The sequence below is a fragment of the Oncorhynchus mykiss genome, chromosome 3 (assembly GCF_057628025.1).
Source record: "Oncorhynchus mykiss isolate SJ-2025 chromosome 3, ASM5762802v1, whole genome shotgun sequence".
Taxonomy (NCBI): Eukaryota; Metazoa; Chordata; class Actinopteri; order Salmoniformes; family Salmonidae; genus Oncorhynchus; species Oncorhynchus mykiss.
The window spans coordinates 26443062-26467473 of NC_143024.1; the positions used below are offsets into that span (position 1 = coordinate 26443062).

Below are 24412 nucleotides of genomic sequence, written 5' to 3' on the forward strand. Positions count from 1 at the left end.
AGCCAACATTGAATACAACCTGTGCCCAATAATTGTGTGGCGTCTTGTGTAAACCTGGGTTCTTCCATAGTGGTGGGAAGTGTGTCAACAACACTGAGTGCGGCTGCCTCTGACGGGTTGTACCACAAGATCAAGGAGGTGTTTTACCCCCATGACCGCTGCCAGGTTGCTGCACTTGTTGGTCACGACCAGCTACCATGCACTAACACCACCTTTACCAGTGGAACAAAGTGTAGGATGCAAAATGGCACGCTTGACTGCTATCCAGCGGCAGTTTCAGGGAAGTGTGCGAGGCAGGCACTTGAGGACCTATGATGGGCATAGCTTTGATCTCCATAAGGGCATATCAAGTAACCCCTATTTCCTAAACCAGACATATGCCAAGAATGAAGCAGATACATTTTCATATATTCAGCAAGGTCGGCTACACCTGAGGTACAAGATAATGAACGACTGTGGAACCGCAGCAGAGGGTGATAGTTGAGGTGTGTTTTACAGTAGCGACCTTTATCCTAATGGTCGTATTCGTCTTGAGCTATAATAAATCTGTTTAAACGTTGATGTGATGTTTCAGGTCTGACCTTTTGTCTCAAGGTGGAAAGGGTTTCATGGAACCTTCCTGTCCACCAGGAGAGTATCATTGCTGTGCTTTCTGGTCTGACAACACAGGTGGAAATGGACAATGGGGCAGTGATCACGTACAGTGGACCTGACTTCATACAGCTGTTAACTCCTCCTGCCTACGCTGGCAAGGCATCTGGTTTGTGTTGAAACTTCAATACTGTCGCTACAGATGACACTCAGATGATCAGTGAAGTTTTCCTGTCTGGTGCCAACTGCCCAGAGTGTAACTCGACCTTGGAGGCTGAGTTCAAGTTGGAGCATTTCTGTGGAGTGCTCTCAGCTCCTGCTGGCCTGTTCAGAGACTGCCACGCCACGGTAGACCCACAACCTTTCTTGGACAACTGTGTAAAGGCCCCTGTGTGTCTTGAAGGCATATGGCAAAGTACTGCGGCAGCCTGAAGGATTATACATTTGTATTTTAAGAAGCTGCAGCCAAGGTCCAGCCATGGAGGGGAGACGAATGCTGTCAGTGGATGATGCAAGATCCTTTCTGGCTTAAAACTGAATTCAACATACATGTATTATGTTTACAAAGACTAAATGTCTTTCCCCTCCTTACAGACATCTCATACCCAGTGAACTACAAAGTGTGTGCCAATGCCTGCCCTGAAGCCTGTGCCAAGACTTCTGGTTTGGTTAGCAGTCCTTTGACTTGTGTGGAAGGGTGCCAGTGTGAGGCTGGGTGATGTGTTCAGTCGTTTTTATTTTATTTTTATTTCACCTTTATTTAACCAGGTAAATGATAACTTATTCTGAACTGGCTTACAATGCCGACCGGGCCAAGATAAAGCAAAGCAGTGCGACACAAACTACAACACAGCACAGTTACACATGGAATAAACAAGTGTACAGTCAATAACACAATAGAGAAAAAGAAAGTCTATATAGAGTGTGTGCAAATGGCGTGAGGAGGTAGGCAATAAATAGGCCATAGTAGCGAAGTTATTCACAATTTAGCATATTAACACTGGAGTGATAAATGATCAGATGATGATGTGCAAGTAGAGATACTAGTGTGCAAAAGAGCAGAAAAGTAAATAAAAACAATATGGGGATGAGGTAGGTAGATTGGGTAGGCTATTTTCAGATGGACTATGTACAGCTGCATCGATCGGTTAGCTGCTCAGATAGCTGATGTTTAAAGTTAGTGAAAAGTTAGTGAAAGTCATGATCACTGTGCCAAGCCTGAGCAGTGTGGCTGCTTCCAGAATGGACGCTACTATGAGGTGTGTGTGTGGAACTGTCATTAGCGCCGGTTTTATGGTTCAGTCAGACTGACTCTGTATTTTACTCCCAAATTACTCTAGAACTATACTGAACAAATATATAAATGCAACATACAAGAATTTCTATTTTACTGAGTTGCAGTTTAACTGAAATAAAATTCAATAGGCCCTAATCTATGAATTTCACATGACTGGGCAGGGGCGCAGCCATGAGTGGGCCTGGGAGGGCATAGGCCTACCCACTGGGGAGCCAGGCCCAGCCAATCAGAATGAGTTTTCCCTCACAAAAGCCCTTTATTACAGACAGAAATTATCCCCAGTTTCATCAGCTGTCTGGGTTGCTGGTCTCAGACAGATGTGGGGGTCCTGGGCTGGCATGGTTACATGTGGTCTGCGGTTGTGAGGCCGATTGGACGTACTGATACATTTTCTAAAACGAAGTTGGAGGCAGTTTATGATAGAGAAATGAATTGCATTCTCTGGCAACAGTTCTGGTGGACATACCTGCAGTCAGCATGCCAAATCCATGCTCCCTCAACTTGAAACATCTGTAGCATTGTGTTGTGACAAAACTGAAAGTTTTAGAGTGGCATTTTATTGTCCCCAGCACAAGGTGCACCTGTGCTATGATCATGCTGTTTAATCAGCTTCTTGATATGCCACACCTGTCAGGTGAACAGATTAACTTGGCAAAAGAGAAATGCTGACTAACAGTGATGTAAACAAATTTGTGCACAAAATTTGAGAGAAACAAGCTTTTTTTGTGCGTATAGAACATTTATGGGATCTTTAATTTCAGCTCATGAAACGTGGGACCAAAACTTTACATGTTGCGTTTATATTTTTGTTCGGTATGCTTTTTCTGAGTTGAAGTCATTGGTGCCCACCTTTGCAAAAGGTTTTGCATCAGGAAATAATTGTTTGTATATAGTAGTCCTGTTCGGTTCTGTTATACATGCTCTGACCAGAACATTTGACTGTTTTCTCATGTTCCAAGACTAGAGGTTTGATTACTCTGAGGGCGTAGTCAGTAATGACACATTATCACATATATTATGACATATTATTTATTGTCAAACCTGAATTTATGCAGCTCTAATGCGGCTGTAATCCCTGACATGTTGCCACAACTACACCACAGACCAAAATGTGCCATGCTTCATTTAGCCCAGGCTGTCACAAACAGCCCTATGATTAATGTCTTAACTGTATGTGAGTCACTACATCTGTGTACAGGACTTGACTAATCCCAAAACCTTTGTGGGGTGTCAGTTGGAGGGAGGGTTGTGTAACAAACACACACTGACTCATTGTGCTTCTGCAGAAGGGGGAGGTTTCCTGGTTGGATGGGTGCTCTGAGGTGTACATGTTCCGCCCCTGGCTCCCTGCGCTGAGAGGCAGCCTCTGCCCTAAGGGTCAAGCTGCACCCTTCTTGAAGGTTCCTTGGGCTGTGTTGGGCAAGGTAATCACTGCCCCGCTGGGTCGGCTGGATTCGCTGACACACACAGAAGCTCGAAAGTTACCAAACTTGGAGGGATTATTTGTTTAGTTGCACTAAACCACTTCTCTGATGAGCTTTTTTTGAGTTGTGGTGTTGAAGAAAAAATATAAAAGCAACATGTAAAGTGTTTGTTCCATGTTTCCTGAGCTAAAATAAAAGATCCCAGAAAGGTTCCATACACACACATTTTGTGACACCTGTTAGTGAGCATTTCCCCTTTGCCAAGATATGCCATACCTGGCAGGTGGATGGATTATCAAGAAGCTGATTAAACAGCAGGATCATTACATAGGTGCCCCTTGTGTTGAGGACAATAAAAGGCCACTCTAAAATGTGCAGTTTCGACACAACACAATGCCCCAGATGTGGGAGTGTACAATTGGCATTTTGACTGCAGGAATGTCCACCAGAGCTGTCGCCAGATAGAGAAATGAACATTAAATTATCATAAGCCACCTCCAAAGACATTTTAGAGAATTTGGCAGTACATCCAACTGGCCTCACAACCGCAGACCACGTGTATTGAGCGGTTTGCTGATGTCCACGTGAACAGAGTGCCTATATCGGGGTTAGGGTATGGGCAGGCATAAGCTACGGACAACAAACACAATTGCATTTTACCGATGGCAATTTGAATGTGCACAGAAATACCATGGTCAGATCCTGAGGACCATTTCTTTTTTTAAGGTATCTTTGACCAACAGATGCATATCCGTATTCCCAGTCGTGAAATTCATAGATTAGAGCCTAATGAACTTATTTCAATTGACTGATTTCCTCATGAACTATAACTCATGAACTATAATAGTAAAAGCTTTGTTGTTTCATGTTGCGTTTATATTTCTGTTCCGTATACGTTGGATGTATTCAGCCTGACGTATTTACTAGGATTTATACTATACCTATGATTCATACTTCCTCAATGCTTTCATTCTGCTGGAGTTGGCAATGACCTTTTTTATTTCAACACTTTGCACACACTTTACACCAAATCTTGATTGCTAGCCTACAGGGGCTAGTGGAATTGTTATTGTCAATCAAAAACTTGGTCAGAATTAATTAACCTGTCAATTGTTCAGAAGCTAACGGCATGCATGTCAATCTCTATCACACTGCTGGTTGAATATACATCAACTTTAGAAAGATTCCAACAGCGCAGTTTTTTCCTCTGTGCAGATTAGAATGCCTGTTAGAATATTTGATGCCACTCAAGTCAACGCATTTATAATCATCTAATTTAAACGAACAGACTGTAATAATCACAAGAATAATGGACAATTTTGATATGCTTTGAAATTTGATACATTCAATTAGGAACACGGTCAACTGCAGTAGTCGTCAAATCTGTGTGAATTCTCTCAAGAGCCTAATTCTTGTCGCCTGTCTTTTCAGTCCAAGCCCTTAATCTGTTGACCTGGCCCAGAAAGCTGATTGCTGGGTGCTCGGAGGCCACCACTACTACACCTTTGATGGCCTGGTGTTTAACTACCATGGAAACTACTCTGGTCCAGAAATGCACCCAAACCAGTACTGCAGAACCCTTCTCGGTAATGGTGCAAACCGACCATGCTCAGAACCACTTTTCATCTATTAAAGCGCTACAGCTCACTGTGTACAAGGACCACACTGTTATCCAGAGCGGCTGTTGTTGGGTACGTTACAAATACACACATGCACTTTACATTCAATATAAAGTTACAACAGACTCAGTCAGGCTATAGGCCATGCAGTGATTTTCCTCTGGGCATGTCTATTTGTCAACCGTTCTGTAATTGTTTTCCACCGAGTGATTGTTTAACATCCCTTTTGTAATAAGAGTTCACTGGGTCATTTTCTGGATGACTGATGAGCTGTCTTTGAATAGTAATTCGTGTCAAGTTCAAGTGCATGTCTGTATGGCATTTTAGCTAGACTGGGTGAAAAATGTAGATCACTGAATAAAGCTTTTCAGGGAAGAAATGTTTAATAAGATAAAAAAAAGTTATGTTTCAGTGGAATGACTTTGAGGTGGAATGATTACTCGGGTTGATTGCACAATTTGAGAGCGGCCAATCACATGTTCCAATGCCATTTTAGTTAATCATTTCCTTTTGACACATTTGATTATATTAATTATTCCACACAAGTAAATGTTTACATGAAATACATCCACCCTCTACTCTGAAATGACCCTTTGTCTCCTTTCTCTCTTTGAAGGTGAATGGCCAGAGAAGGCTCCTGCCTTTGACTCTCCATTCTGGCTCGGTGAAGATCCATCAGAGCAGTCTGTCCTCGGTCGTTGACACCAGCTTCGGCCTCCATGTCAAATACGACTGGTTCTACTACATCCTGCTAAGCCTGCCCAGGAGAAGCTCTGACGTGTGGCAACAACCATGGCAACAAGGACAATGACCTTCGCATACCAGAGGGTGCTACTGCTATGGATGAGGCGGCCTTCGGCTGGAGCTGGAGGAGGGTCTTGGACTAGGAGGGTCAGTCCTGCCATGTGGACTGTGGAGGTCCCTGCTCCGACACGGATCTACAGTACAGTAAGGAAAGCTCCAGGACGTCTGGGATCTGGTCGCAGCAAAACCCTTTCAGTTGGTGCCATGATGTGGTGGACCCTAGGGTCTAATGTCATCAGTAAGGGCAAGAACCAGGACGTCCTGTGCCAGACTCTGCAGGCCTACACAGGTGCTTGTCAGTCCTCCCAGGTTCCCATCAATCCATGAAGGAGCAGCACCTTCTGCCGTAAGCATTCAGACTGATGTTACATTCAGACATGTAAATGTATTTGACATGGCTCTGCAGTGTCGTTGGTCTTTTATGTAGTTTTAATGTCACATGTTCAAGTACAGAGAAATGCCTTTCTTGCAAGCTCCAAACCCAACAATGCAGTAATCAATGTAGCACAATAAAAACAACTTAAGGTCAGTGGTGGAAAAAGTACCCGATTGTCATACTTCAGTAATAATAAAGATACTGTAGATTATTATAAAATTATCAAAGTTAAAGTGAGTCATCCAGTAAAAGTCGAAAAGTATTTGGTTTAAAATATGCCTAAGTATCAAAAGTAGAAATCATTTCACATTCCTTATTAAGCAAACCAGACAGCACAATGTACTATTTTATTTTATGTTTATGGCTAGTTAGGGGCACACTCCAACGCTCATGCAATCATTTACAAAAAAAGCATTTGTGTTTAGTGAGTCCGCCAGATCAGAGGCAGTAGGGATGACCAGGGCTGTTCTCTTGAACTGCGTGAATCTGACCATTTTTCCTGTCCTGCTAAGCAGTCAAAATGTAAAGTACTTTTGGGTGTCAGGGAAAATGTATAAAGTACATTATTTTAGCTAGAAATGTAGTGAAGTAAAAGTTGTCATATATAAATACACTGCTCAAAAAAATAAAAGGAGCACTAAAATACCACATCCTAGATCTGAATGAATGAAATATTCTTATTAAATACTTTTTTCTTTACATAGTTGAATGTGCTGACAACAAAATCACACAAAAATGATCAATGGAAATCAAATGTATCAACCCATGGAGGTCTGGATTTGGAGTCACACTCAAAATGAAAGTGGAAAACCACACTACAGGCTGATCCAACTTTGATGTCCTTAAAACAAGTCAAAATGAGGCTCAGTAGTGTGTGTGGCCTCCACGTGCCTGTATGACCTCCCTACAACGCCTGGGCATGCTCCTGATGAGGTGGCGGATGGTCTCCTGAGGGATCTCCTCCCAGACCTGGACTAAAGCATCTGCCAACTCCTGGACAGTCTGTGGTGCAACGTGGCGTTGGTGGATGGAGTGAGACATGATGTCCCAGATGTGCTCAATTGGATTAAGGTCTGGAGAACGGGCGGGACAGTCCATAGCATCAATGCCTTCCTCTTGCAGGAACTGCTGACACACTCCAGCCACATGAGGTCTAGCATTGTCTTGCATTAGGAGGAACCCAGGGCCAACCGCACCAGCATATGGTCTCACAAGGGGTCTGAGGATCTCATCTCGGTACCTAATGGCAGTCAGGCTACCTCTGGCGAGCACATGGAGGGCTGTGAGGCCCCCCAAAGAAATGCCACCCCACACCATGACTGACCCACCGCCAAACCGGTCATGCTGGAGGATGTTGCAGGCAGCAGAACATTCTACACGGCGTCTCCAGACTGTCACGTCTGTCACATGTGCTCAGTGTGAACCTGCTTTCATCTGTGAAGAGCACAGGGCGCCAGTGGCGAATTTGCCAATCTTGGTGTTCTCTGGCAAATGCCAAACATCCTGCACGGTGTTGGGCTGTAGGCACAACCCCCACCTGTGGACGTCGGGCCCTCATACCACCCTCATGGAGTGTGTTTCTGACCGTTTGAGCAGACACATGCACATTTGTGGCCTGCTGGAGGTCATTTTGCAGGGCTCTGGCAGTGCTCCTCCTGCTCCTCCTTGCACAAAGGCGGAGGTAGCGGTCCTGCTGCTGGGTTGATGCCCTCCTACGGCTTCCTCCACATCTCCTGATGTACTGGCCTGTCTCCTGGTAGCGCCTCTATGCTCTGGACACTACGCTGACAGACACAGCAAACCTTCTTGCCACAGCTCGCATTGATGTACCATCCTGGATGAGCTGCACTACCTGAGCCACTTGTGTGGGTTGTAGACTCCTTCTCATGCTACCACTAGAGTGAAAGCACCGCCAGCATTCAAAAGTGACCAAAACATCAGCCAGGAAGCATAGGAACTGAGAAATGGTCTGGAGTCACCACCTGCAGAGCCACTCCTTTATTCGGTGTGCCTTGATAATTGCCTATAATTTCCACCTGTTGTCTATTCCACTTGCACAACAGCATGGGAAATGTATTGTCAATCAGTGTTGCTTCCTAAGTGGACATTTTGATTTCACAGAAGTGTGATTGACTTGGAGTTACATTGTGTTGTTTAAGTGTTCCCTTTATTTTTTTGAGCAGTGTAGTATAGTACAGATACCCAAAAATAGTACTTAAGTAGTACTGTAAAGTATTTTTACTTAAGTACCTTACACAACTGTGTAATGTAGAACAAAAACACAATAAATAAGATCCAATACCACATTTACAATGTGCAGGGTTACTGGAGGTTGACAATGTATGTATAGGGGTAAAGTGACTAGGCATCAGGATATGATAAACAGAGTAGCATGCATGATTGTGTGTAGAGTCAGTATAAATGTGCATGTTATGTGTTTGTTTTTGAGTGTGCATAGAGACCGTGCAGAAATAAAATACAAGGGTCAACTTGGTCCGTGTTGCCATTATGTTAGCTATTTAGCCTTCTAATTGCTTGGGGATAGAAGCTGTTCAGTAGCCTGTTGGTGTCAAACTTACTGCTTGCATCGGTACCGCTTGCCGTGAGGAAGCAGAGAGAACAGTCTATGGCTTGATTGGCTGGAGTCTAACGATTTTCGTACCTTCCTTTCACACCGCCTGATATAGAGGTCCTGAATGGAAGGGAAGTCGGCCCCAGTGACATACTGGGCTGTTTGCACCACCCTCTGTAGCGCCATGCGATCGAAGGCAGTGCTGTTGCCACACCAGGCTGTGATGCACCATTTAGAGCATCTTGACTGGCTGCATCTGTAGAACTTTGAGGGACTTTTTTTTTTATGTATGTATGTAGTGGGGCAAAAAAGTATTTAGTCAGCCACCAATTGTGCAAGTTCTCCCACTTAAAAAGATGAGAGAGGCCTGTAATTTTCATCATAGGTATACTTCAACTATGACAAACAAAATTAGAAAAAAAATCCAGAAAATCACATTGTAGGATTTTTTATTAATTTATTTGCAAATTATGGTGGAAAATAAGTATTTGGTCAATAACAAAAGTTTCTCAATACTTTGTCATTGCCAACAAAAGGTATATAACAGAGGTCAAATGTTTTCTGTCGTCCGGGTTAGGGAGGGTTTGGCCAGTATGGATATCCTTGTCTCATCGCGCATTAGCGACACCTGCGGCAGGCCAGGCACAGTGCACACTAACCAGGTCGCCAGGTGCACGGTGTTTCCTCCGACACATTGGTGTGGCTGGCTTCCGGGTTGGATGTGCGCTGTGTTAAGAAATAGTGCGGCTTGGTTGGGTTGTGTTTCAGAGGACGCATGGCTTTCGATCTTCGTCTCTCCCGAGCCCGTACGGGAGTTGTAGCGATGAGACATGATAGTAGTTACTAACAACTGGATACCACGAAATTGGGGAGAAAAGGGGGTAAAAAAAACAATGTGGAAGAAGTCAAGGTGTCTGAATACTTGAATAATGCTTGAATACTTGAATAATGCACTGTGTGTATTTATATATATATATACACACACACACACACACACACACACACACACACACACACACACACACACACACACACACACACACAGTACCAGTCAAAAGTATGGACACCTACTCATTCCAGGATTTCTTTATTTGTGCTATTTTCTACATTGTAGAATAATAGTGAAGACATCAACACTATGAAATAGCACACATGGAATCATGTGGTAAAGAAAGTGCTAAACAAATCAATCTATTTTAGATTCTTCAAAGTATCTACCCTTTGCCTTGATGACAGCTTTGCACACTCTTGGCATCAGTCACTGTATGTTTAAATATAAAAAGGGGTATATTCGATTTGACACTTCAGGCAGAAATTCCAGCCCTAATCTGTGAATGGGCCTGTTAAGGTCATCATTCTGAACATGCCCTTCCTCTTCAGTCATTCCACAGTGGTTTATGCTGTTGGTCGGATCATCTACATCCACACAGACTGGGGCTTCTCCATCAGCTTGAGAGTAAAGGCAAATATCGCCATCATCCTCTCTGGAAAATACTCCAACCCCACCTGCGGCTTGTGTGGCAACTAGAACTCTGACCCTGCTGATGGGCTTACAGGGTGGGTTTCCACAGAGTTCTTGAAGTTGTGGAAGAGTGGAGACTACACATGGTGTGGACCAGGGCTTTGGAAACTGTCCGAAATGTTCTCCAGAGCAGCTGAACCTCTTCTCCAGCTCAGGGGTGTGTGGGAAGATTTTGTAGGTCAACGTGACTTTCCGAGACTGTCACGTCAAACTGGACCCAGCTGGATTCTTCAACCTCTTTATTGGTGACCTGTGTGTCATCACTAAGACCAACAGCTTGCTCTATGTAGGTGGCTGGATGAATACGCTGAATTGCAACACTGCGCTGTTTGGCGTTACACATTGCTGTGTACCAAATTACATTTGGACGGCTTGTAGATTCTTCTGAAAGTGCAGTATTAACATTTAATTGTGTTTGGTTAGTTGATATTGATCACAAAACGTTGGGACAAATTATTCTCCAGCTAAGATGTTGATGGGTTTTATAAGGCTGAAAATTAATTGTTTAGAAAACGGTTACTATTATTCAGGCCAGTGCCTCTGCTGCCTCTTTTCCACTAGATGGCAGTAACACATCATTGATTTACCCAGTGGAGCCAAAATCACTCATGCCTATTCACTGTATAACAACTAAACAATGTCAATCTCCCTTCACAGACAGAGCCTGTCCAAAAGGCACAAGCTACACCTAACACTCCTCTGGTCCTACTCTCATCTGCAAATGTTGGCTCAACAAAACTGTGGCGCTGCCTGCAGACCACTGGGAGAACTGCTTCTGTGATCCAGGCCTGGTGCTCAGTGGCACCCTCTGTGTCCAGCCCGAGGACTGCGGCCACTTCCACCATGAAGAGTCCCTGGTGTTGTCCTGTGAGAAGAGATGTGCGTTCCGTGCAGGTGGACACGTCTTGCCATAAAATATCCAATTGGGAGGGGGAGGAGTGTGGTGTTCAGAAGGGAGTACATGGCAGCTACCCAAGGCCCAGAGTGGCACACTGTCTAGCTTCTTATGGCTGAGGGGCAGTATTGCGTAGCTTGGCTGAATAAGTTGCCCAAAGTAAATGGCCTGCTCCTCAGTCTCAGTTGTTAATATATGCATATTATTATTAGTATTGGATAGAAAACACTCTAAAGTTTCTAAAATTGTTTGAATGATGTCTGTGAGTATAACAGAACTCATACGGCAGGCAAAATCCTGAGAAGAAATCAAAACAGGAAATCTGTTTTGTATGTATTCACCAGAGTCCCCATTGAAATCCCCCTGAGATATTAATGTTGCACTGCCTAGGGGTTCCACTAGATGTCAACCATCTATAGAAATTTGAATGAGACTTCTATGGTGTTGTGGGAGTGAATGAGAGCAGAATCTATCAGGTGTCTGGCAGTCAGCCATTTTCTGATCATGCTTATTCCTCATGGTATCCACTTGTGTCCCATTGCTCATGAAGACACAAAGGAATACTCAGCTTGAAACTTTATTGAAGCTATATGTTAAAAACATCCTAGTGATTGATTCTGTACTTAGTTTGAAATGTTTCTTCAGCCTGTAATATAACTTTTTGAAGTTTTTGTCCGATGTAACGCTGACCAGAATGAGCGTTTGGATATGTATACCAAACGCGCTAACAAAATAAGGTATTTGGACATAAATAACGGACATTATCGAACAAAACAAACATTTATTGTAGACCTGGGATTCCTGGAGTGGTTTCTGATGTAGATCATCAAAGGTAAGGGAATATTTATCATGTCATTTCTTGTTTATGTTGACGCCATCAATGCGGCTATTGTGACTTTTAATTCTGAGTGCTGTCTCAGATTATTGCATGAGTTTCTTTTTCTATAAAGTTTTTTTTAAATCTGTCAGAGGTTGCATTAAGGAGAGGTATATCTATAATTCCATGTGTATAACTTGTATTATAATCTACATTTATGATGAGTATTTCTGTTGAATGATGTGGCTATGCAAAATCACTGGATGTTTTTGGAACTAGTGAATGTAATGTGCCAATGTAAATTCATATTTTGATAAATATGAACTTTATCAAACAAAACATGTATTGTGTAACATGAAGTCCTACGAGTGTCATCTGATGAAGATGATCAAAGGTTAGTGATTAATTTTCTCTCTATTTGTGGTTTTTGTGACTCTGGCTGGAAAATCTTTGGCTGGAAAAATGGCTGTGTTTTTTCTGTGGCTATGTGATCTAACAATTGTTTGTGGTGCTTTTGGTGTAAAGCATATTTGAAATCGAACACTGGTGGGATTAACAACAAGATTAGCTTTAAAATGGTATGAGATACATGTATGTTTGAGGAATTTTAATTATGAGATTTTTGATGTTTTGAAATTGACGCCCTGCACTTTCACTGGCTGTTGTCATATCGCTCCTGTTATCGGGATTGCAGCCATAAGAACCTAGTGGATGGCAGATCCCACTACAACACGTTTGACGGGCAGGCTTTTGAGTTCCTTGGGACGTGACTACATCCTGCTCCATACCTGCCAGCTGCACTCTTAAACTGTTGAGGAGTTTATGGTGGCTTTGCATCATGGCAGTGAGAATGCATCCCGGGAAATACACATGGTCATCATAGGATGAAGATGGTTCTCTGGCCATCTTGGAGAGGTTCAGGTAAAGGATGAGTTTCACCATCAGCATTAATGTTTTATGTTGTTTGATGCAGATACTGCCTTTTTTTCTTGTATTATTTTACAAATTAACTTTACATATTTAGGATAGTGATCAACTTTCCCTTTTCCCCCAGGTCAATGGAGTCCTTGAGAACCTGCCCTTCTCCCACAGTGATGCGAGTCTGCATCAGAATGGTCATCTGGTAACCATCCAGGCCCTTGGGTCAGTCCAGGTCATCTCCAGTCTACACAACCTGCTCCTGGTAAATATCTCAGAGTCATCCTACTAGAGTATGGCCTGTGGGGGAACTACAACAATGACCCCATGGATGACCTACAGGTGCCCAACGGAACCCTGACCTCTGACCCCGATGGGTTGTGTGTCGTCTGTTGACATGGGTCATGTGCAGGCCTGCGTCCCCCTGCAGTGATTGGTTTGGGGCTAACTGCCCCCTCTGTCAGTGCCCCTGCATGGCTGTGAGCTCTACTGTGGCCTACTCACACTGCCTGGTGGCCCCTTCACCCCCTGTCACTCTGTAGTCCAGCCACAGACCCACTACATGGCTGATCTGTGTGTGGCAGGGATTCAGACCCAGCAGCCGCTGTGTGAGCAGCTGCAGGCCTATCATGTGGAGTGTCAGGAGGCAGGGGTCAAGGTGGGCCCATGGAGGAACCACACTGGCTGTGGTAAGTTTCCCCTCTGACAGAAAATGGCATCATATTGCTCAAATGTGTCCCTAACAATGCATTCAATCTATAAAACTCAGCTGATTGCCCTTTAATAATTAGAATACGGAAACTTAAGCTAAATATATATTCTCATTAATGGAGCCATATAAGATGCCATAAATGTCTAATTAGTCATCTAGGTCTTCACTGGAGATCGGTTTAAACATTGTGGGCCAAATGCCATACAACTCTCCTTCCGTGGCCTCCAATTGCTCTTAAATTCAAGTAAAACTAAATGCATGCTCTTCAACCGATCGCGGCCTGCACCTGCCCGCCTGTCCAACATCACTACTCTGGATGGCTCGGACTTAGGTATTTGTAGTTGTCCACATATTCTAGGTGTCTGGTTAGACTGTAAACTCACCTTCCAGACTCACATCAAACATCTCCAATCCAAAGTTAAATCTAGAATTGGCTTCCTATGTCGCAACAAAGCATCCTTCACTCATGCTGCCAAACATACCCTTGTAAAACTGACCATCCTACCAATCCTCAACTTCGGCAATGTCATTTACAAAATAGCCTCCAATGCCCTACTCAATAAATTGGATGCAGTCTATCACAGTGCCATCCGTTTTGTCACCAAAGCCCCAAATACTACCCACCACTGCGACCTGTACACTCTCGTTGGCTGGCCCTCGCTTCATACTCGTCGCCAAACCCACTGGCTCCAGGTCATCTACAAGACCCTGCTAGGTAAAGTCTCAGCTCGCTGGTCACCATAGCAGCACCCACCTGTAGCATGTGCTCCAGCACGTATATCTCTCTGGTCACCCCCAAAAAACAAATCTTCCTTTGGCCGCCTCTCCTTCCAGTTCTCTGCTGCCAATGACGGGAACGAACTGCAAAAATCTCTGAAACTGGAAACACTTATCTCCCTCACTAGCTTTAAGCACCAGCTGTCAGAGCAGCTCACAGATCACTGCACCCGTACATAGCCCATCTATAATTTAGCCCAAACTACTACCTCTTTCCCTACTGTATTTCTTTATTTACTTTGCTCCTTTGCACCCCATTATTTATCTCTACTTTGCACATTCTTCCACTGCAAATCAACCATTCCAGTGTTTAACTTGCTCTATTGTATTTACCTCGCCACCATGGCCTTTTTTTGCCTTTACCTCTCTTATCTCACCTCACTTGCTCACATTGTATACAGACTTATTTTTCTACTGTATTATTGAGTGTATGTTTGTTTTACTCCATGTGTAACTCTGTTGTTGTATGTGTCGAACTGCTTTGCTTTATCTTGGCCAGGTCGCAATTGTAAACTTGTTCTCAACTTACCAACCTGGTTAAATAAAGGTGAAATAATATAAATACATTTACAAATGCATGTATTAATCATGAATATTCTATTCCCCAGCTCATTGCCCCCAGTTCAGCCACTACAGCCTGTGTGCCAACACCTGTTCCTCTCTGTGCCTTGGAGTGGCGGGGTCTGTGCCGTGCCCAGATGGCTGTGAGGAGGGGTGCCAATGTGACCAATGGTCAGGCCTGCGTACCAGCAGGGCAGTGTGGCTGCTGTTGGGACGGGAGGAGGTTTTAGATACGTTTATAGAAAAGCCTATTGATGGAGTAAGCAAGGATGATTAATCAAATAAAAGCAAATATTGAAATGTCAATCTCAATATACTTCCCTTTAAAAACTCACCCAAACAGCACATCAAAGTCATAAGTCTATGCTATGGTTGAACTGGTCATGTTTAATTACTGAGTATAGTTTGTTTATTCAAACCTGTCTTTATCCTTGGCCTCAGAGAGCAGGCCTCTCCAGAAGTGCACTGCAGGCCTCCCACAGATCTGCACCTGTGGGGCTTCCCTGGTCTGTGAACCATTTGCTTGCCCTGACCAGCAGGTCTGCACTGTCTCAAATGAAGTCCTCGGCTGCCACAGCACAGGTACAGTAGGTAACATTACTGCTCTGGTCCCTGCACCAGTTTAGTAATCTACTGTAGTCAGCAATATGGACTGTTAGGCTGAGTTAACATGGAGGGGATTGAATACATGGACAAACCTGTACTACATTCACTTCCCTTGTTGGAGTACATATAATAGGATATCTTGCTTGTTTCCAGAATAAAACATCTCAAATTGATTTCTCTTGATTTCTCAGAGGGGTGTGTGTGTCCAGAGCAGTGTGGCTGTACTGATCCCAGCGAAAACTACCAGACTCAATACCACCTTCCGGACCCCAGAAGACTGTGGACAGCTCTGCCTCTGTGACCCAGCCACCGGGGACATCCTCTGCACCCCTGCCCAGTGCCTCACATGCTTACATCTGTAAGCAGCTGGAGGGCAGGCGAGCCTGCCAACTCTCACAACCCTTCTACTGTACCTTGATGGGTGGCAACATTTAATTTGTTTTGACGGGCAAGAGTTTTACTTCAGGGATAGCTGTTCATACATGCTGGCTCAGTCAAGCTCCAATCAGACAGGGTTGATCCCCTTTACCGTCAGCATCTCTGCTGCCAGCTGCAACAGCAGTTTAACTTTTTCCACCTCAGGTTAATGGACTGCACAAACCCTTACCATACTCCTTCCTTAAAAGCCTTGTGGTGACCTCTCTCCCCCTCGTCATCCAGATTGGAGTATGGCCTGCAGCTGATTCTGTAGAAGACTGGCACCACCATGGTCATCCTTCCCCGCACCTATGACTTTGCTGTGTCCGGTCTCTGTGGCAACGGCAACAGACAGGACGACTCCCTGCTGTCGGACGGCGAGCGTACTCAGAACACCCTGGAGTTGGCCCACAGCTGGAGGACAGGAGGGGCTGCAGGTCCACCTGTGGCTCCAGTCAGCTGGGGTGCAGCGAAGAGCAGGACCACAAAGCTGTTTGAGACCAGTGATTTTCTGTGAGGCGCTGCTCAACGATCTGAGTCTGTTTGGAGAGTGTGCCTCAGTGTTGAACCCTTAGCCTTACTTCCACAGCTGTGATGACCAGTGTGACGTATCCCGAGGCCATGGGTGCCTGTGATGTGGTGATGGCCAGGAACAGTGTGTTTGGAGGCTGCTGGAGAAGGGTGAAGGCCCAGTCCTACAGGGATGAGTATGTGAGGGCGGTGGGGCCACATGGACGCCACCTGGAGGACTACGCCTCAGCCTTACATTACATAAAGGTAACTCGAATAGCTACAGTAGTGTAATGAATGGGTGAATTGATATTTGGTGGGAACACAAGACATTTAATTCAATTAAAATGTATAAATGCTATATTAAGTCTATTGCATTTGGTGTTCCAGTCAATTTGCTGTGGCTCAGGTGTCACTGTCCTCAGGATGAGGAGCAACTCTACATGGGCTGTGCTGAAAAGTGATGGCGTCATCCCCTGGGATGGATGATGTGGGAGATGACGGCCTGCAGTCAAGGGCAGCAGTAGCCTCTGGGCTTGGGGGCTGCAAGGCCTGAGTCTGTTCCCTCCAAGACTGTTTCAAGCTGACCACTCTGAGTGGGCTGCAGCAGACCCTGGAGCCCCAGGCCCCCTACCTGCTGGTGTCCCTGTGTGACATAGCTAGTGACACGTAGTTCAGAATGTTGTCCTACCGTGGGGTCTGTGGAAACTCCAGGCCTGTCAATGTGCTGCATGTCTTGCTGAATGGCAAGAACTTTGTGACCCAGGATGGCCATGTGGAGGTGTGTAGAGTGAAGACCTTGGCTTAAAATGTAATGTTTATGGTCACTCTGGACAGTTTTAATAAAATAAAGCTTAAAGTATCCAATAACACATCCCTTTCACCACTAGGTGAACGGACCCTGTCCCACCCCTATTCTCTCTCCTCCTCATCCCTGTCCCTCAGTATGACCCAGGAGAGGTCAGGGGTCGAGGTGGTCCTGAGGGATCCTTGGAAGGACACTAAGCTGGAGGTCTCTGTGGTGACGGTAAAGCTGTCGCAGTGGTCTGCCTGGTGAGCTGTGCGGTCTCTATGGAAACCACAACACACTGCTGTCGGAGTAAGGCCAGGCCACTGTCCTCGCAGACTTCCCTGGCTGGTACGCATTTAAGTGCATTTAGTATTCATCCCTAGAATCCTTATTTGTCAGTATAGCAAGTCAGTTATGTTTCTAAATACCGTTCGCTCTCCTCACAGTGGCTTCAATTGATAAAGGATGACGACCCACTAATGTATGCAAATCTGTTGTAAAACCTTTGAAAACATATGCGTGTTGTTAATTCATACATACATACTTTGATTCGATTTGAACTTCACGTGAGTGCCGTTCTTATGGAACTGTCCCATTCAATATGAACTATTGAGGGCTGGTTGTTGGTTTCAGTGGTAACCATCCTACTGAATTTTGACACAATGGTCTTCACCGCTGCTCTAGTTGCTTACGTTACCAGAATGGAAAGAAACTTCACACACTAGTTCCATTGAGTTAAGCTCCTCAGAATCCCACATTACAGTGCATTCTGAAAGTATTGAGAGGCCTTGACTTTTTCCACATTTTGTTACGTTACAGCCTTATTCTAAAATGCATTGAATAAACAATGTTCCTCAATCTACACACAATACCCCATAATTGCAAAGCTCCGAGACAGGATTGTGTCGAGGCACAGATCTAGGGAAGGGTACCAAAAAATAGACAGCATTTAAGGTTCCCAATAACACAGTGGCCTCCATCATATTTAAATGGAAGAAGTTTGGAACCACCAAGATTCTTCCTAGAGCTGGTCACCCGTCCAAACTGAGCAAATCGGGGAAATGCGCTCTGCCCAACACATCACCAGGGGCACACTGCCTGCCCTCCAGGTCATCTACAGCACCCAATGTCATAGGAAGGCCAAAAAGATCATCAAGGACCATCAGACTGCTAAATAGCCATCACTAGCCAGCCTCCACCCAGTACTCTGCCCTGAAGTTAATCACCGTCACTATTCGGCTACCACCCCGTTATTCAACCTTGCACATTAGAGGCTGCTGCCCTATATACTGTACATAGACATTGCACACTTTAATAATGTTTACATAATTTATATTTTCCCCAAACAAACTGCGACCCATATGTTGTTACTGTGGATCACTATATGTTCTTCAGTTAGTGTTCATTCATTCATTTGAAATGGTCTACGAATGTCAAGTTTTACCCCATGAGGGGACATTCCACAGACAGTGCAGAGGTTAAACCAAGGCCTCATACCTTTTAAAGGGTTAATAAATTGTGTTATGATCAAATTTAAGGTATTCTCTTTTGGAGACCTCTGTGTTTACACCTGGTTTGAGTCTTGTGCCCTTCAGACACTATCAGAAGGCAGAAACTGCCTACGCTCAGACTCCTCCTGTCTGGGCCCCAACCTGTCTGAGGTTCTGAGAATACGACTGGTTTCCAAAGAACACAAGGCTGCCGCAGGCCTGACGAAAACAGCCACCTGCCAGAAGATACTTAGACTCGTTCACCTTGTTATGACCCTATCCTTGTGATGAAAGGTCAAGTTTCGGTCAAACACACTTCTGAGCTTTAAATTGCTGACAAGATGTTTGCTGCTGCCAGGGGGAGGTTAGATTTATAAAAATGTTGCCAGGGAACCTCATGCAAGGAGAACTGGTAGAGGCTATGTGTGTTACAGGATGTCTTAGACATTTTGCAGAACCTGGGGAGAGATATCATATGCTGTACTCAGTAATACAATTGTAGGCAGAAGTTGGTACAAAGTTAATTATAGACCTGATCATCTGTTGAAGAAATTGACCAACAACAGTATCTATGAGAATTACTCACAGGTTGGAGTGGATTTTCTCACACTAAATATTGCAAATGCATTCCATATAATCTAATCTGTGGATGTCGGGCCTATGTCAATACAGGATCCCAATGGCAAAAAGTCGACTGACAAGCCCTTATTTTGAGGCAGAGAATATATTCATTTGATTAGTGGATCAAATGCTCACCTCTAAGCTTGTACGGGCTCTGATTAGTAATTAGCTTGGGATCATATTAGTATTTAAGGATGGCATCCTTTTGATTTCCTCATGCCAAAGTCCCCTCTCAGGTAAGATATTTTGACAATATTTAAAAAGATATCTCATAATTTAAGAAATAAGAAACGTATTAAGTGAGTGACGTGGTGCAAATAATATTTTATGAGAATTGGATTGTCTACATTTCTTTGGTTTAAGCCATGGGGACCAAACTACTGGATGGATTTTTGGCTCTATTCATCTGTGGTAAGTGGGTTTAATTAATTGTTGACTAATTATCTGAATTATGTGACAATTAGTTATTATGAATATGGAATGTTGACAATTCCTCCATGAGAATATGAAATTACAGTAATTATTATTTTGCATTCTATTAATCTTACCTATTATTTTTTGTGCCAATTTGCTTAAAATTAATGACTACTCAATTTATAATACAAATTAAGCATCGTAACCATTTGTGATGCCACAATAAACATACTGAAACACAACTACTACTAAGCGATACATCTGGGTCTAAGGAGATTCACTAGGTAGTGTTTGACATATTTTTAGTTTAGGACCAGTCCAGGATGCAAATTCAAGAATAGTTCAATTTTTGCATCCATGGGTCTCACAGGGTTAACCATCTCTGATGCCTAGTTCATGACCTTTTAATAAATTTCTGTAAAATAATTTTAAATGTCCCCCTTTAAATGAATGTAGTTGATTATTGAACCTGCCTCATGAAGCAGGTTCGGTTCACTTGGTCAAAGATAGTGCTTTGAGCTAAGTTGGTGAATACTTCCCAGGCTCTGTCAGAGCCGGAGGGGTTTTCAATTACGCTCTGGTTTTAAGAGCACATGGAGTATTATAATTAAAACACTGAATAGCAGCTCAAATGTCACTCTGAACAAAAGTAAATCTCAATTTATATCCTTTACATGCCCCTCACTCAGATTCTTCCCCCATTTAATATTCCAGTTCACTCACCTCAACATTTATATTCCTTGTTCTTCCAGGTGGACAATGAGTTGGTCAACCTGCCTATGTATCTGAACAGCAGTCAGGTGTCTGTCTACAGGAGTGGCTGGTACTCTGTGGTCATCACCAGCTTTGGCCTTAACGTCTCCTTCGACTGGAACAGTGCAATGTTTGTCACCCTACCCTCCACCAACAGGGCGCTGTCTGTGGCCTGTGTGGCAACTAAGATACCAGTGCCAAGATGACCTTGTACCCAGGAAAACGCCACCCATGCCCGGTCAGAGGACTTCGGGGCCAGTTGGAGCTTGGAGCAGATCCCTGGCTGTGTCCACGTCTGTATTTGGGCCTGTCCCAACTGAAGTCAACCAGAAGAGGCGGTTCTGAGGGACCAGACGGGGACTTTCCAGGGCTGCTTTGCCACAGTGAACCCGGTGGGAATCTTTGAGGACTGCGTGTATGACGTGTATTTGTATAAGGGCAAGTGTCCAGCCCACAGCCACTGAGGTGTGTTTCTGGCTGTCCTGCCACTTGCCAGAGCATGTCCCCTCCCTCAGGTTACCTCACCCAGTGTAACGAGGGCTTCTCGGTGACCACTGTGTCCGCGTCGCCCAGTGTGGCTGTGTTCATAGTGGCCGCTACTACAACACCAACCAGATGTTCTACCCCAACCGGAAGTGTGAGTGGTACAAGTGCATGGATAAGTATAAATAACTGAACTTTGCGATTTGCTGTATAGCTGATTGGCTGTACAGAAATTCCATAGCACTTGTCTTTTCCTTGATGTTTCAGAATATCTGATCATCTGTAGGTGGAATGCAATAACTTCTCCTGCGGCCCCAATGAGATGTGAGGTGGGGAAAGGGGTGTGCCACGTGTCCGGTGGCCCCCACGTTTTCTGTGTTTGTGATCATTGGAGAAAATCGGGATGGCGCATTTATTCTTTAGCACAGTTTTGACAAGGTTTGACCACAAGACTGTTTATCCTCCAACCAGGTGAATGGAATGTTCAACCACCTGCCTCTGAGTCTGAGTGGCGGGCAGTGCAGGTCTTCCAGGAGGGCTTCCACTATATCATCACAACGGACTACGGCCTGCACGTCACCTATGACACTTGCCCCTTGTCAAATGAGGCCCCGCTATGTGCGAGTGTCTGCACAGAATCTTGTGTGTGTGTGATGAGTGTTAAGTCCTCAGCGTTGGGCGGCTGTGCCTGCCAAACACTGCGGCTGCTCCTCCCAGGGTCGCTACTACAAGGCTGGTCAGCGCTTCTGGGCAGACCGTGTCTGTGTGAGTGTAACACCTCTCTGGGCATGGTGAACTGCTTCGAGGCCTCCTGTTCGGCCAACGAGAAGTGCAGTCTGGTGGATGGGAAACACTCCTGCCTACCACCAAGCACTTGCACCGTTTCAGGTGACTCTCATTACCTTCGACGGCCACCGGTTTGACTACCAGGGTACTTGTGTGTACCAGCTGGTGGCGGTGTGCACCCAGAAGCCGGGCCTGGTGCCGTTCAAGGTGACAGTGCAGAAATGTGGCCTACACGAAGATTGTCATCTACGGCGTCTCCCTCACCATCAGCAGGGACTACCCCTTCAAGATCCTGGGGAGTGTTACTGGATAAGGACAGATGTATAGAGGGGGGTTAGTTAGTATATTTACAGGACTTTATAATTGTTATTTAACACGTAGTTTATTCTACCACTCATGATGCTGTTACAGCTATTTTAATTAAGCTGTCTAGTCATTAATCCTTGCGGATTTAATGAAATTATCATTTAACTGGGAATTACAATAAAAAAATCTATAAACTCCCATTTAATTGTCTTTCCTCTTTCGTCTCGGTTGGATGGACAGCTTGCGTCCCTGCCCCTGGAGCTGAAGAGTCAGCTGATGGTGTTCCGTAGTGACCGAAGGGCGGTGGTGGAGACTGCTGCGGGCATCACGCTGACCTTTGACAAACTCCCCAGCACCTACCAGGGGGCAGTCTGCGGCCTGTGTGGCAACTACAGCGCCATGCCTCAGGTCAAGCTCACTATGTAATCTTTTGTTCAATTAAATGTCCACTTCAACTAAAATAATGCAAAACAAAAGTTTTTTTCTATGGAATCCCTGGGTAATTTTGTCTGCACCTCTGCTATTGCTGTTCAAGCAGGCCAGTATATGTAGAATTGTGTTAAAGCCACTCACTACAATGGAAGTTTATAGGAATATGACATACGGCTGGCTTGCAGTCTGGCTATTGACATATGTAGAAAATTGTCGTAGTGACATCAAACTTTGGGTGTTATTTTTTTTTTAATTAAATAATCGAAATGCAAATCGACCGCCTTGGCAAGGCTTTTTATTTGACCTTTATTTAACTAGGCAAGTCAGTTAAGAAAAAAATATTATTTTCAATGACTGCCTAGGAACAGTGGGTTAACTGCCTTGTTCAGGGCCAGAACGACATATTTGTACCTTGTCAGCTCAGGGATTAATCACAAGTGCAATATAGCAAAACACAGTTTAGCTTGTTGTTAATCCACCTGGCATGTCAGATTTTCAAAAAAGCTTTTTGGCGAAAGCATACCAAGCGTTTATGTAAGGACATCTCTCTCAGTAGACAAAACATTACAAACAGCTAGCAGCAAAGTAGGTTGGTCAGAAAAGCAATAAAATTAATAGCTTACCTTTGATCTTCGGATGTTTGTACTCACGAAACTCCCAGTTACACAAATGTTCCTTTTGTTCCATAAAGATTATTTTATATCCAAAATACCTCCATTTGTTTGGCGCGTTATGTTCAGTAATTCACAGGCTCGAGCGGTCACGATGGGGTAGCCAAATTCCAAATAGTATCCGTAAAGTTCGTAGAAACATGTCAAACATTTTTTAAATCAATCCTCAGGTTGTTTTTTTTACAATATAATCGATAATATTTCAACCGGACTGTAGCTTCAATAGGAGAGAGAAAATGTCTGCTCCACTCTGTTGGCGCATGCAAAACGCAGCTGGCACCCAGCCATCCAATGACGCAATGTGATCTTTCTCGCTGAATAAAAGACTGAAACTATGTCTAAAGACTTCCATGTGGAAGCCAGAGGAAAAGGAATCTGGTTGATATCCCTTTAAATGGAGGATAGGCATGCAATGGAACAGGGAGATTCGTTTCTCTTAGGCACTACCTGGTTGGATTTTCCTCATGTTTTCGCCTGCAATATCAGTTCTGTTATACTCAGACAATATTTTGACAATTTTGGAAACTTTAGAATTTTCTATCCTAATCTGACAATTATATGCATATTTTGGGCCTGAGAAATAGGCAGTTTCATTTGGGTACGTTTTTCATCCAAACATCAAAATACTGCCCCCTACACTCGAGGTTAAGCTAATCGGGTAAATAGTTAACTAGAAAGTCAGCACCACAAAATAATGTTTATAGAGCTGTTATCTTCCGAATAAACTCTTAAAGACCTAGTAATCTTTTACATCAGTAGCAGTCAATATTTAGTCACCTTTAGTCACCTTTAGTCACATCTGAAAGTTGTAAAATCTTAGTTATCTTCACGAACCCTGGCTAACAGGTTGAATCATCCATACAAATTTGGTTTATTTATTTACTAAATATTCACACAGAATTACATCTACACAGAATGGGTCATACATTGAATACAAATCATGTCAAAGGATAATGTCCCTAGCGGACAGAATAGATACGACGGCTGGGTTTGAGTGAAAGAGCAGGAAGACTGAGGAGCAAAAAGGTTGTGTATCGGGCCATAGGCAGCTATCGTAAATATAGTATCTTATGCATTCTAAATATCCGCCCATTTGAAAAGGAAAAGGCAATAAATATTTACTGAGCTGCGCTTCGATCGGTTGGTCATAGATGGGAGGCTGGGTTGTCCTTTGAAGAATGTCTGGTGGTAGAACGGATACTTGGTAGTACCGTCGTCGTGTGGTAGAACAGATACTCCGTCCTCTCC

The 24412-nt window shown here is 44.1% G+C and overlaps 1 protein-coding gene across 3 annotated transcripts; it reads left to right on the forward strand.

Annotated features, from left to right (window-relative positions):
- The first annotated feature begins 5526 nt into the window (after positions 1–5526).
- On the forward strand, positions 5527–17722 carry LOC110511152 (uncharacterized). 3 transcript variants are annotated; one of them, XM_090226642.1, is made up of 8 exons: positions 5527–6081; positions 10863–12838; positions 12972–13524; positions 14933–15144; positions 15327–15467; positions 15683–16685; positions 16809–17199; positions 17309–17722. In XM_090226642.1, exons 3-6 carry the CDS (start codon positions 13398–13400, stop codon positions 15851–15853), a joined length of 651 nt encoding a protein of 216 aa, XP_090082768.1. In that variant the 5' UTR covers positions 5527–6081; positions 10863–12838; positions 12972–13397; the 3' UTR covers positions 15854–16685; positions 16809–17199; positions 17309–17722. The 3 variants fall into 3 exon arrangements, with proteins under 3 accessions (XP_090082768.1, XP_090082778.1, XP_090082775.1); XM_090226652.1 differs by having other exon boundaries at positions 16844–17199; XM_090226649.1 differs by lacking the exon at positions 17309–17722 and having other exon boundaries at positions 16844–17278.
- Positions 17723–24412: the final 6690 nt, after the last annotated feature.

Excerpts from the sequence above, each read along its gene's own strand:
- LOC110511152 (XM_090226642.1), top strand. The coding sequence starts at position 13,398 with ATGGCTGATCTGTGTGTGGCAGGGATTCAGACCCAGCAGCCGCTGTGT. Across the intron at positions 13,525-14,932 it reads GAGGAACCACACTGGCTGTG|CTCATTGCCCCCAGTTCAGC; the intron begins GTAAGTTTCCCC and ends TCTATTCCCCAG. Across the intron at positions 15,145-15,326 it reads TAGAAAAGCCTATTGATGGA|AGAGCAGGCCTCTCCAGAAG; the intron begins GTAAGCAAGGAT and ends CCTTGGCCTCAG.